Source organism: Cygnus olor, chromosome 1 (genome assembly GCF_009769625.2).
Source record: "Cygnus olor isolate bCygOlo1 chromosome 1, bCygOlo1.pri.v2, whole genome shotgun sequence".
NCBI lineage: Eukaryota > Metazoa > Chordata > Aves > Anseriformes > Anatidae > Cygnus > Cygnus olor.
In genome coordinates, this window is record NC_049169.1 from 644,554 (window position 1) to 655,180 (window position 10,627).

A 10,627-nucleotide genomic window follows, 5' to 3' on the forward strand; every position below is an offset into this window, starting at 1 on the left:
CCCGCATCCCTGCACCCCACAAACCTGCATCCTGCATCCCTGCACCCTGCAAACCTGCACCCTGCAACCCTGCACCCTGCAACCCTGCGCCCTGCAAACCTGCACCCCACAACGCTGCACCCCACAACCCTGCACATCACAGCCCTGCACGTCACAGCCCTGTACCCCACAAACCTCCACCCTGCAAACCTGCACTCTTCATCCCTGCACCCCACAGCTCTGCACACTGAAAGCCTGCACCCCGCATCACTGAACTTTGCATCCCTGCGCTCTATATCCCTGCACCCTGCATCCCGGTAACCCCGCACCCCTGTAAGTTGCATCCTTGCACCTCTGTGCCCCAGCACTGCTACCCCACACCACCTGTAACCTTCATTCCTGTGGCCGGTGTCCTTGTTCCCTACACCCCTGCACCCACAGACCCACAATGAAGTGCCCTGATCCTCACACCCTGCACTCCACAGCCTGCACTCCAGCGTCCTTGCACCTTGCACCCTTGCACCTTGCACCCTAGCAACCCTGCACCTTGCACCTCACATTCTGCACCTTGCGCCCCTGTAACCCTGCACCCCACACCTTGCACCCTGCAGCTCACATCCTGTGCCCCCCCACCTTGCATCCCTGAACACCTGCACCCCACACCCCCCACACACCACGCATCCCTGCACCCCGTGCCCCTGCACCCTGCTCCCCACCCTGCACCCATGCTCCCTGCTCCCCCACTCGATGGTGCCCACACCCACGGTGCTGGGGTCCCCACGCACCCCTGCCTGAGCCCCCCGCTCCAACCTGGGCACAAGGGGAGGCCCCGCCACCCCCAGCCCCTGGGTCAATAGGGGTGGGGGGCTCAGCCGAGGCAGCCCCCAGGAGCAGGGTGCTGAGCGGGCCCCGTCCCAGGTGTCCTCCCAGGGAAGCGACATGGCACCGATGTGGACGCCGGGGCTCTGGCTGCTGGGCTGCCTGCTGCTGGTCCCTGCGCTGTGGGGTGAGTGCCCCATGCCCCCCCACGCCCCGCCATGCCCCGCTATGCCCCCACTGCCCCTCGCTCACCCCGTCCCTCTGCAGGGCAGGAGCTGTCCGACTGCACCCCAGGCTGGGTGCCCGTCAGCGGGGGCTGCCTCGGCTTCTTCCCCTGGGAGCTGAGCTGGAGCAGGGCCGAGGTAAGGGGCTGCAGGGCACGATGCGGGCGGCAGCTGGGCTCTGCGGCCCTGGGGGGTCGTGTCACAGCGTCCTGGGGCCACCCCAGGACGGGGACCCTCTCCAAGGGCTCCCTTCCCTCGCCGGACCGGCTGCCACCACTGTGGCACTGCTGCTCTGCGCCAAGGCAGAGCACACAGGGGTGCCAGGCACCACGCGTCCCCACATCCCCACAGCCCCGGCACTGCTCCCACCGCCCTCCTCCTGGGGAGGTGGGGGCCGGGGTCACGCTGCCCTCCCTGCTGCAGGCCTTCTGCCGGCGCTTCGGCTCCGGGACCCACCTGGCCTCGGTGCACAGCGAGGAGGAGCTGCAGGCCGTGGTGGACCTGCTCTTCTCCTCCCGCTCCAGCGACGCCAGCGAGGAGGAGCTGGACGAGGAGGTCTGGATCGGCCTCCACCGGCCTCCGCGGGTGAGCAAAGCCCCGGGAAAGGGCCCCGGACCCCCCTCTCTGAGGCAGCCCCGGGACGTTTCCAGGCTGGGGGTGCGTGGACTCCCCGGGGGTCCCAGCACTGCCCTGTCCCCCCGCAGAGCCGCAGCTGGCAGTGGTCGGACGGCACGGCGGTGGCGTACAACTCCTGGCACCGGGCGGCCCTCAGCAGGCGGAGAGCCTGCGCCGCGCTGCAAGACTCCACGGGTGAGCCCGGCACCGGGGCACCGCCACCGGCGGCACCGCCACCAGCAACACCGCCACCGTGCGCGGCACTGACCGAGCCCCGCAGCCTCGTGGCCATGGCTGGGGCGGTCCTTGGGTGGCTTGTGCATGCACACACAGATACGTGCACACACATGGGCGTGCTCTGTGAGCACACGTGCATGCTGCCAACATGAATACATGTGCCCACAGCCCCACTGTGCACGCCTGCCCACTACATGTGCACATATGCACACAAGTGCACATACACACTGCATGCACAGGTGCTCATCATTTGCACACATGCACACACCCCCAGATGTGTGCACACACACACAGATATGTGCACACACACGCACGTGCCCACACTCGCTCGGTGCCCTGGGCTGGCAACCGCAGGACCTGGCCCTGCGCGTGCCGGGGCCCGGTGCTGGCTGCCGGCGGGGTGGGCTGTGCTGGGGGGTCACGGCGCCTTTCCCTTCCAGATTTCACCACGTGGGAAGCAGAAGCCTGCAGCGACAGAAAACCCTTCATCTGCAAGTCCCTCTCCTAGAGCAACACAGTGCCTGCACTGCCCGCAGCACCCGCGGTGCCCGCAGTGCCTGCAGCACCCGTGTTGCCCGCAGTGCCCGCAGCACCCGTGTTGCCTGCAGTGCCCGCAGCACCTGCGGTGCCTGCCCCGCCTGCCCCGCCTGCCCCTGCCCACCCGGGCACAGCCTCCTGCCCCCAATAAAGGCCCTGAGCTCAGCCTGGTCCCAGATGAGATGGGATGAAATGGGATGGGATGGGGACAGGGATGGGGTGGGGATGGGGACGGGGACAGCACAGGGAGTCTCTGGGCAGCCCTGCAGTGCACTGCCCACCCCCACGGACCCCATGAGACCCCTTGGCCTCAGAGACCCGCAAGCCCCCAGTGGGGCTCCTGCAGTCCCAGAGGGACCCCATGGCCACGGGGGACCCCTGTGACCTCTCCCTGACCCCGCAGCCCCCCCACGCCCGTGACCCCGGGCGCAGCCTGGCCCCGCAGTGGGGCAGCCCCCTGCCTGCAGCCCCCCAGGACACAAGGGGGCCGGGTGGCCGTAGCCGCAGGTCCCAGCCCTGCGCAGGGCTGCAGGCGCCGTTTGTTGTCCCGGGTGCCGTAGTAACGGGCAGGGGACGGGCCCACAGCTCCCAAACCCGGGCAGAGACGGTAAGGGGCGACCCCTGCTTGGTCTGGGGGGGCTCCGACCCTAAATGCTGGGGCTACATCTGTGGGGTGCAGGGGTTTCATTCTGGGGGTGCTGAGGCTGCATCTGGGGGGTGCTGGGTCTGCATCCAGAGGTCCTGGGGCTGCATCCAGGGGATGCTGGGGGCTACATCCAGGGGGTGCTGGGGTTGCATCCTGGGGGTGCTGGGGGCTGAATCCAGGGGGTGCTGGGACTGAATCCAGGGGGTGCTGGGGGCTGCATCTGGGGGTGCTGGGGCTACATCCAGTGGGAGCTGGGTCCCGCTCCTCCTGGTTCAGTCCTGGGCTGCTGGGGCTCCCCCAGCACTTGGGGGCGATCCCGGGGGCAATCCCGGGGTCCTTTGCCCCAGGAGCCAGGGCACGGCCTCTGCTCAGCCCCACGGGTACCGGAGTGTGTGCGTGTGGGGGGGGGGGGGGGGGGGGCGGGTAGAACCCAGAGCCCCCCACCCACGGGGGCCATTGTGACACCCCGGCTGCTCGTCTGTGCCCCAGGACCTCCGCGGGGTGAGCCCGGCCCTGGCCCTGCTGCAGGGGGACGCGGATGGGGACGGGGACTGGGACACCGCACAGCACCCAGACGGGGGGCACCACTCCTGGGGACCGGGACCCTGCTGGGGGCTGGGTGGCAGGGAGGGGAGGGGAGGGGAGGGGAGGGGAGAGGAGGGGAGGGGAGGGGGGGTGGGGAGGGGGGGACACATCCCTCAGTGAGCCCCCCGAGGTGGGCACCCGCTGACAGGCCGCGCTTACTCCGTGCAGGGCCGGGCAGAGCCGTGTGCCCGCCATGTCGACCAGCGCCTGGGTGGGCACCTGGAGACCCCACCGCCCCCGCGGCCCCATCGCCGCCCTCTACAGCAGCCCCGGGCCCAAGTACGGGCTCCCCACCAATGTCGGTGAGTGGGGGGGTGGGAGGGTGTGGGAGGGTTGTTCTGGTGCCATGGGGGGACGAGGGGGTCCCGTGCCCACCATGCCCCCCATCCCACGCAGGGTACCGGCTGCACGACCCGTCCCGGCACCGCGCGCCCGCCTACAGCTTCGGCGCCCGCACGGCGCAGCACCGGGACGACCGCTCCCCGGGGCCCGCGTACATGCTGCCCCCCAGGACCACCGCCAAGGGCAAGGACGGGATCCCAGCGTACTCCATCTACGGCCGCCCCCGGGACCTGGAGCCCTTCCGGACGCCCGGGCCAGGTGGGGAGCCCTGATGGTGTGGGGGGAGGCAGGCGGGAGCCCCCTCCCCACGTGGCCGTGCTGCTCTCGCCCCGCTGCAGGCTGCTACTCACCGGAGAAGGCAGGGAAATGGGCATTCCCCTCCGCGCCCGGCTACTCCCTGCGCTCCCGCACCAAGGAGTTCACCAGCGACCAGACACCAGGTATGAGAAACGGGGGGGTGGGCTGAGCCCCCCGGCTCCCCCAGGCTGGGCTGAGCCCCTATCTCTGGGCTGAGCCCCCCCATCCCTGTTATGAGACCCTCATACCTGAATTGAGCCCCCCACCCCTGAGCTGAGCCCCCATCCCCAGGCTGAGCCCCCGCCATGCCCAGACTGAGCCCCCCCATCCCTAGGCTGAGACCCCCATCCCTGAATCGAGCCCTCCATCCCTTGCCTGAGCCCCCCCATCCCCAGGCTGAGCCCCTCTGCCCGCCCCCCCCCGGGTCAAAGCCTGCCGCCCGCCATTCCCCGATCCCCCCAGGACCCCCTGATCCCCTCGCCCCCCCAGGCCCCGCCGCGTACCGCCTGCCCCCCATGCTGGGGCCCCGCATCGTCAGCAAGAGCTCGGCCCCCAACTACTCCATGCCAGGACGCAGCAATGTGGGCGCCTTCTACGAGGACCTGTGCAAGGTGAGGGGGGGCCAGAGGGCCAGGGGGGCACCTGGGGGGGCAGCAGCAAGGCATCACCACCCCCCTCTGCCCACAGACACCAGGACCCTGCAACTACCGCGTGGTGGACGCCAACGTCTACAAGAGCCGGGCGCCGCAGTACAGCATGCTGGCGCGCAACCCACCCCCCGGGGACAGCACCATCAAGCCGGGGCCCGGTGCATACAACCCCAGCACGGTGAGGCCACGGTAGCGGCACCGCGGGGCGCGGCGGTGGGGACACGGGGGGCAGCCCCCAGCCCTCACCACCGCCTCGCCCCCAGGGCCGGCCGCAGGGGCTGACGTTCGGGATCCGGCACTCGGACTACCTGACCCCGCTCATCGTGGACGTGCCCGACTAGGGGGGTCATGGGGGCGGTCGGCCTCTGATGGCAAAAGATCGGTGCCGAAAGACTCAGTCGCTCGCCTCGTGTCTCAGCGCGTCGCCGGGACCGGGGCTGCGCCTGCCCCGTCTCGTCTGGGGCTCTGGGAGAGCTGGGGAACAAGGGGGTGGGTTGGGGAGCAACGGGAGGTGGGGATCACCAGCCCCACCATGCCCAGGGCTGCCCCAGCCTGGCTGCTCCATCCCATCCTGTTCCCTCCCTATCTTGTCCTATCTCATCTCCATCCCATCCCATCCCATCCCATCCCTGTGTCCCCATGCATTCCCTATCTCCCTGTGTCCCCTCATGCTCCCCAAGCCCCCATGTCCCTCACATCCCTTTACCCCTTGTCCTCCCATCCCCACAGGTGCCCCCTGCCACCCCATGTCTCCTGCTGAGCCCGGTGACTCTGCAGCCACTCTTGCCACAGCCCCATGGGTGCTGGCACCACGGGCACGGGTGGGGCTGGGAGCGATCGGGTCAGGGCCGTTCCGCTGCCTCCTGTGTCCTGCGCCACCGCAGTGGCCGTGCCACTGTCACCACGGCCCTGTGGGGACAGGGAGGGGACGCTCATCAGCAAGGCACTGCAGGACTGGGGTGCCAGGGGTGCTGAGGGCGCCTTGGGTGCTGCACCTACCGTGGGGTGCTGTGGGCACCGTGGGACCTGTGGGTGCCGCACCCACCCCGGGTGCCATGGGTGTGGAGGGTGCTGAGCCGCACGCAGTGCCAAGGCAGGCGGAGACACGCAGAGCCCTGCACCTGCCCCACGTCACTGTCGGGAACCGAGACACTGGGGGCAGCCAGGAAGGGACAAGGGCACCCAGCCCCAGCCCCAGCCCTGCCACCTCGCTCCCTGCCCTGGGGGCAGAGTCCAGTGCCCAAGGCGCCTCCGTGACGCGGGCACGGGGCCAGGCTGGGCAGGCGGCGCAGCGGTGCCGGTGGCACGGAAGCGGTGACAGCGGCAGGGGAGCAGCGATGGACGCCCAGGTCTCCCTCCCGGCCCTCATCCGCAGGAAGCGGGACGGCGAGCGGCTGCGGGACGAGGAGATACAGAGCTTCGTGCGCGGCGTGACCGAGGGCTCTGCGGAGCAGGGCCAGATCGGTGGGGGCATGGCGGGGCCAGGGGGGGACATAGCACGGGAGTGCACTGGGGGGACCTGGAACAGGACAAGGGGAAGGCAGGAGGGGGCTGGTGGCGGGGGGATGTCACTAGGCAGGGGGCAAGTGAGGCATGGGAGCAGCTGGGGCACGGTACGGGACATGGCACGGGGACATGGTGGGGAATAGGGCATGGGGGACACACCCGGGGACATCCCTGGGGAGGACACAGCCAGGGGACCTGGCACAGGGACACAGCCAAAGGCAGCTGGGGCGTGGCAGGGCTGGGGGGACAAAGGCTGGGGACACGCTGAGGGGATGTGAGAGGGATGGGGGGGCAGGGGGGCTCCTGGCACGGGGAGGCAGCAAAAGGGAGTAGGACACAGGGGGGGGACGTGGCTGGGGGCACTGGGGGGCACTGGGGGGTCCCAGGTGGGGGGCACTGGGGGCACTGGGGGCTCCCAGGCGGGGGTCACTGGGCTCCCCACCCCGCCCCCAGGCGCCATGCTGATGGCCATCTGGCTGCGGGGCATGGACGCGCAGGAGACGCTGGCGCTGACGCGCGCCATGGCGGCCTCGGGCCGGCTGCTGGCCTGGCCGCCGGGCTGGCGGGGGCGGCTGGTGGACAAGCACTCGACGGGCGGCGTCGGGGACAAGGTCAGCCTGGCCCTGGCCCCTGCCCTGGCTGCGTGCGGCTGCAAGGTGAGCGGGGACGGGGACGGGGACAGGGACGGGGACGGGGACGGGGATGGGGACGGGGACGGAGCGGCACCGCAGGGTCCCCGCGCCGCCGCCTGCGCCCACCCGCCTGCGCCCGCAGGTGCCCATGATCAGCGGCCGCGGGCTGGGGCACACCGGGGGCACGCTGGACAAGCTGGAGGCCATCCCCGGCTTCTGCGTCTCCCAGAGCCCTGAGCAGGTGCGGGGGGGACACGGGGTGGGGACATGGGACAGGGACAGGGGTGGGGACGGGGATGGGATGGGGATGGAGACAGGGATGGGGATGGGGACGGGGATGGGGACGGGAATGGGGACAGGGAATGGGGACAGGGACAGGGACAGGGACAGGGACAGGGACAGGGACAAGGACAGGGATGGGGATGGGGACAAGTGGCCACACGCCCTCTGCCCATCCCACTGGCACGGGGCCGCTCCATTCCCGTTTGGCTGGAGCCAAGACTCTGCCCGTGGGGGCAGCTGCCCCTAACCCCCGCCGTGACAGGCAGGTGGTGCACTGGGGTCACCCCGGCGCTCACAGACCCCGCTGGTCCACGCACACTGCACCGGGGGTGGCCCGTAAGGGGACAACGGGAAACAGCGGCAGCGCAGGGGGGAGCGGGGAGGGGGCACAGGGCCGGGATGGCATGGAGCGGGACATGGGACACTGATGGGATGCGGGATGTGCTGATGGGTTGTGGGATGCCAATAGGGTGTGGGATGCCAGTGGGACGCAGGATGTTGATGGAATGTGGATGGGAAGCAAGATGCCAACGGGATGCAGGATACGGATGGGATGTGGGATGCTGATGGATGTGAGACACCAATGGGATGCGGGATGCTGAAGGACTGCGGGATGCAGACGAGGTGTGGGATGCTGATGAGACAGACACGGGATGTGGATGGGATATGGGGAGCTGATGGGACCCAGGTGGGACGTGGGATGGGGATGAGGAGGAGGATGCGGGTGGGATGCGGGATGCAGGACACCGATGTCCCCGGCCCCACAGATGCAGAGCATCCTGGAGCAGGTGGGCTGCTGCATCGTGGGGCAGAGCAAGGAGCTGGTGCCGGCTGACCGGGTGCTGTACAGCCTGCGGGACGTCACCGCCACCGTCGACAGCCTCCCCCTCATCACAGGTACCCGGGGGGCTGGGGCGTGCGGGGGCATTGGGACGGGACCCCCCCCCCCCCCCCATCCAAGCAGGGCCCCAGGAGTGGGTGTAGGGCTGGGTCTGTGGGGCCGGGGCTGCTGCGACCCACAAGGCTGCCCCGTCCCCAGCCTCCATCCTGAGCAAGAAGGCGGCGGAGCAGATCTCGGCGCTGGTGCTGGACGTCAAGTTCGGGAGTGCGGCGCTGTACCCCACGCTGGAGAGCGCGCGGGAGCTGGCCCAGAGCCTGGTGAGCCCACGGCCCCCCCACGGGATCCCCATGGGGACAGCGCTGGGGCCGGCGTCCCAGGTCCGGTGGGTGCCGGGGCCGCATCCTGCCCCGCCACGACACCCGGTGCCCCCGCACAGGTGGCGGTGGGCGAGGAGCTGGGCATCCGCACGGCGGCCGTGCTGAGCAGCATGGACCAGCCCCTGGGGCGCTGCGTGGGCAACTCGCTGGAGGTGCTGGAGGCGCTGCAGTGCCTGGAGGGAGGCGGCCCCGCTGACCTGCGGGAGCTGGTGACGGTGCTGGGTCAGGACGGGGACGGGGACGGGGTGGGCACTGCCCAAGGCCACGCACGAGCCCCCTGCCCCAGCTCTGCACCCGTGCACAGACCCCCCCGTGTCCCCCCCCATCCTGTGCCCCACGCGCAGCCCGGGCTCCCTGCCCCATCCTGTGTCCCCCCAGGTCCTGCGCCCCCAGCCCTCTCCCCGCCCCTTGCCCTGTGCCTCGAGCTCTCACCCTCCTCCCCAGGCTGCTGCTCCCGGTCCCTGTCCTCCCCACACCCCCACCCATGTCCCCTGCCCCTTGTAGCCCCCTAACCGCTGCCCCCAGCCCCCAGGCTCCCCCCACTCATTGCTGGGGGGCTGCTCCTGGCCCCCAGCCCTTCCCTGCACCCTGGGTGGGGGGAGCACAGGGGTCCCAGCGCCGTGCCATGTCCCGCAGGCGGGCTGCTGCTGTGGCAGTGCGGGATGGCCCCGACGGCGGAGCAGGGCCAGGAGCGGCTGGCGCAGGCGCTGGACGACGGCTCGGCCCTGCGCACCTTCGAGGCCATGCTGGGGGCGCAGGGAGTGCCCCCCGACACCGCCCGCCTGCTCTGCGCGGGGACCCCCCAGCAGCGCCGCCAGGTCCTGGGGCAGGCGGGCACCCGTGAGGAGCTGCTGGCGCCCCGCGAAGGTGAGGGGGGGCCGGGGGTCCCTGCCGGCACCCTGCATCCCCACCCGCAGCCCCGTGCCCCCTGCCCATGCCCTGAGCCCCAGACCCCCAGCACCACCCCTGTGGGCACCAAGGGGTGCTCAGCCCTCTGCCAAGCCCCAGATCCCCATGTGCTGGTTCCCCCCCGCTGCTCAGCACCCCACGTCCCGATGTCCCCCCGCTGCTCCCCGCCACCCCCAGGCCCGGTGCCCCCCCGATGCTCAGCACCCCCACGTCCCAGTGCACCCCTGATGCTCCCCGCCACCCCCGGGACCGGTGACCCCCACTGCTCAGCATCCCAGTGCCCCCCTGCTTCTCCCCACCACCCCCACGTCCCAGTGTCCCCCCGCTGCTCCCTGCCGCCCCGGTGCCCGGTGCCGGCGGTGACGCTGCTGCTGGCCCAGGCACGGTGCGGCGGATCGAGGCGCTGCCGCTGGCCCACGTGCTGCACGAGCTGGGGGCCGGCCGGACGCGCGTCGGGGAAGCCATCAACCCCCGCGTGGGCGCCGAGGTGCTGGTGGCCGTGGGGCAGCACCTGCGGGAAGGTAAGGGGGCGGCGGCAGGGGGGTGACGGTGGTGGCGTGGATACCCCATCCCCGTGCCCCCCATCCCCGTGCCCCCCACCCTGTGCCCACGTGCTGCCCGACCATAGGGGAGCCCTGGCTGCGGCTGCACCACGACGGGGCGCTGAGGGCAGAGCAGCGCCAGGCCCTGCAGGACGCGCTGCTGCTGGGCACCGGCACCGGCACCGCCGCGCCCCGCGTCGCCGAGACCGTGCTGCCCCGCAGCGCGCCCTGACCGCACGCGGGGACGGCGATGACGATGACGACGGGCAGATGACTTGAGGAAAGCGGGCTCCACCATCAGTAGGACTGTGAAGTAGGTGTGTTTATTCAGCGCTGGGCAGCACGGGGGCAGTCCCACCAAAGTCGCGTGCGCCCCAACGCGACTACTTGCCATGGCTATACGCAGCAAAGAGCTGCATGCGCATGAAGTTTCCCAATGCGCCTGTACGTACACATAACCGGTCCCCGCTTCGTATTAAAATTAATTCAAGGAGTCATTTCCATCAGCTCCTCCCGCCCGCCTTGCGCAGTGTCTCCCGGTGGTGGTCGCCGGGGGCCGTGGGGATGAAGGCTGGTAACTCCTCTTCATCACCACCAGCTGACCCCC

At 70.7% G+C, this 10,627-nt stretch overlaps 3 protein-coding genes across 4 annotated transcripts; all 3 read left to right on the forward strand.

The window, feature by feature from the left end:
- Positions 1–1,016: 1,016 nt before the first annotated feature.
- LOC121060692 lies at positions 1,017–2,432 on the forward strand. Its single transcript, XM_040538704.1, has 2 exons — positions 1,017–1,607; positions 1,727–2,432. The coding sequence occupies exons 1-2, from the start codon at positions 1,017–1,019 to the stop codon at positions 2,024–2,026; spliced, it is 891 nt and encodes a 296-aa protein (XP_040394638.1). The 3' UTR covers positions 2,027–2,432.
- A 507-nt stretch (positions 2,433–2,939) lies between these two features.
- On the forward strand, positions 2,940–5,343 carry ODF3B (outer dense fiber of sperm tails 3B). Of its 2 annotated transcripts, none has more exons than XM_040544721.1 (7): positions 2,940–3,018; positions 3,811–3,944; positions 4,039–4,242; positions 4,323–4,424; positions 4,771–4,892; positions 4,969–5,109; positions 5,195–5,343. In XM_040544721.1, exons 2-7 carry the CDS (start codon positions 3,836–3,838, stop codon positions 5,270–5,272), a joined length of 756 nt encoding a protein of 251 aa, XP_040400655.1. In that variant the 5' UTR covers positions 2,940–3,018; positions 3,811–3,835; the 3' UTR covers positions 5,273–5,343. The 2 variants fall into 2 exon arrangements, with proteins under 2 accessions (XP_040400655.1, XP_040400645.1); XM_040544711.1 differs by lacking the exon at positions 2,940–3,018 and adding an exon at positions 3,522–3,558.
- A 197-nt stretch (positions 5,344–5,540) lies between these two features.
- On the forward strand, positions 5,541–10,366 carry LOC121063817 (thymidine phosphorylase). The gene is made up of 9 exons (XM_040544691.1): positions 5,541–6,395; positions 6,891–7,093; positions 7,212–7,310; positions 8,119–8,248; positions 8,391–8,509; positions 8,629–8,791; positions 9,206–9,436; positions 9,859–9,999; positions 10,107–10,366. Exons 1-9 carry the CDS (start codon positions 5,600–5,602, stop codon positions 10,250–10,252), a joined length of 2,028 nt encoding a protein of 675 aa, XP_040400625.1. The 5' UTR covers positions 5,541–5,599; the 3' UTR covers positions 10,253–10,366.
- The last annotated feature ends 261 nt before the right edge of the window (positions 10,367–10,627 follow it).

Bases quoted from the DNA above. Each gene is read 5' to 3' on its own strand.
- ODF3B (XM_040544721.1), top strand. From the start codon at position 3,836: ATGTCGACCAGCGCCTGGGTGGGCACCTGGAGACCCCACCGCCCCCGC. The intron at 4,893-4,968 runs GTGAGGGGGGGC...CTCTGCCCACAG, and splicing joins TCTACGAGGACCTGTGCAAG to ACACCAGGACCCTGCAACTA. The intron at 5,110-5,194 runs GTGAGGCCACGG...CCTCGCCCCCAG, and splicing joins GTGCATACAACCCCAGCACG to GGCCGGCCGCAGGGGCTGAC.
- LOC121063817 (XM_040544691.1), top strand. From the start codon at position 5,600: ATGCTCCCCAAGCCCCCATGTCCCTCACATCCCTTTACCCCTTGTCCT. The intron at 6,396-6,890 runs GTGGGGGCATGG...CCCCGCCCCCAG, and splicing joins TGCGGAGCAGGGCCAGATCG to GCGCCATGCTGATGGCCATC. The intron at 7,311-8,118 runs GTGCGGGGGGGA...CCGGCCCCACAG, and splicing joins TCTCCCAGAGCCCTGAGCAG to ATGCAGAGCATCCTGGAGCA.
- LOC121060692 (XM_040538704.1), top strand. From the start codon at position 1,017: ATGCCCCGCTATGCCCCCACTGCCCCTCGCTCACCCCGTCCCTCTGCA. The intron at 1,608-1,726 runs GTGAGCAAAGCC...GTCCCCCCGCAG, and splicing joins GCCTCCACCGGCCTCCGCGG to AGCCGCAGCTGGCAGTGGTC.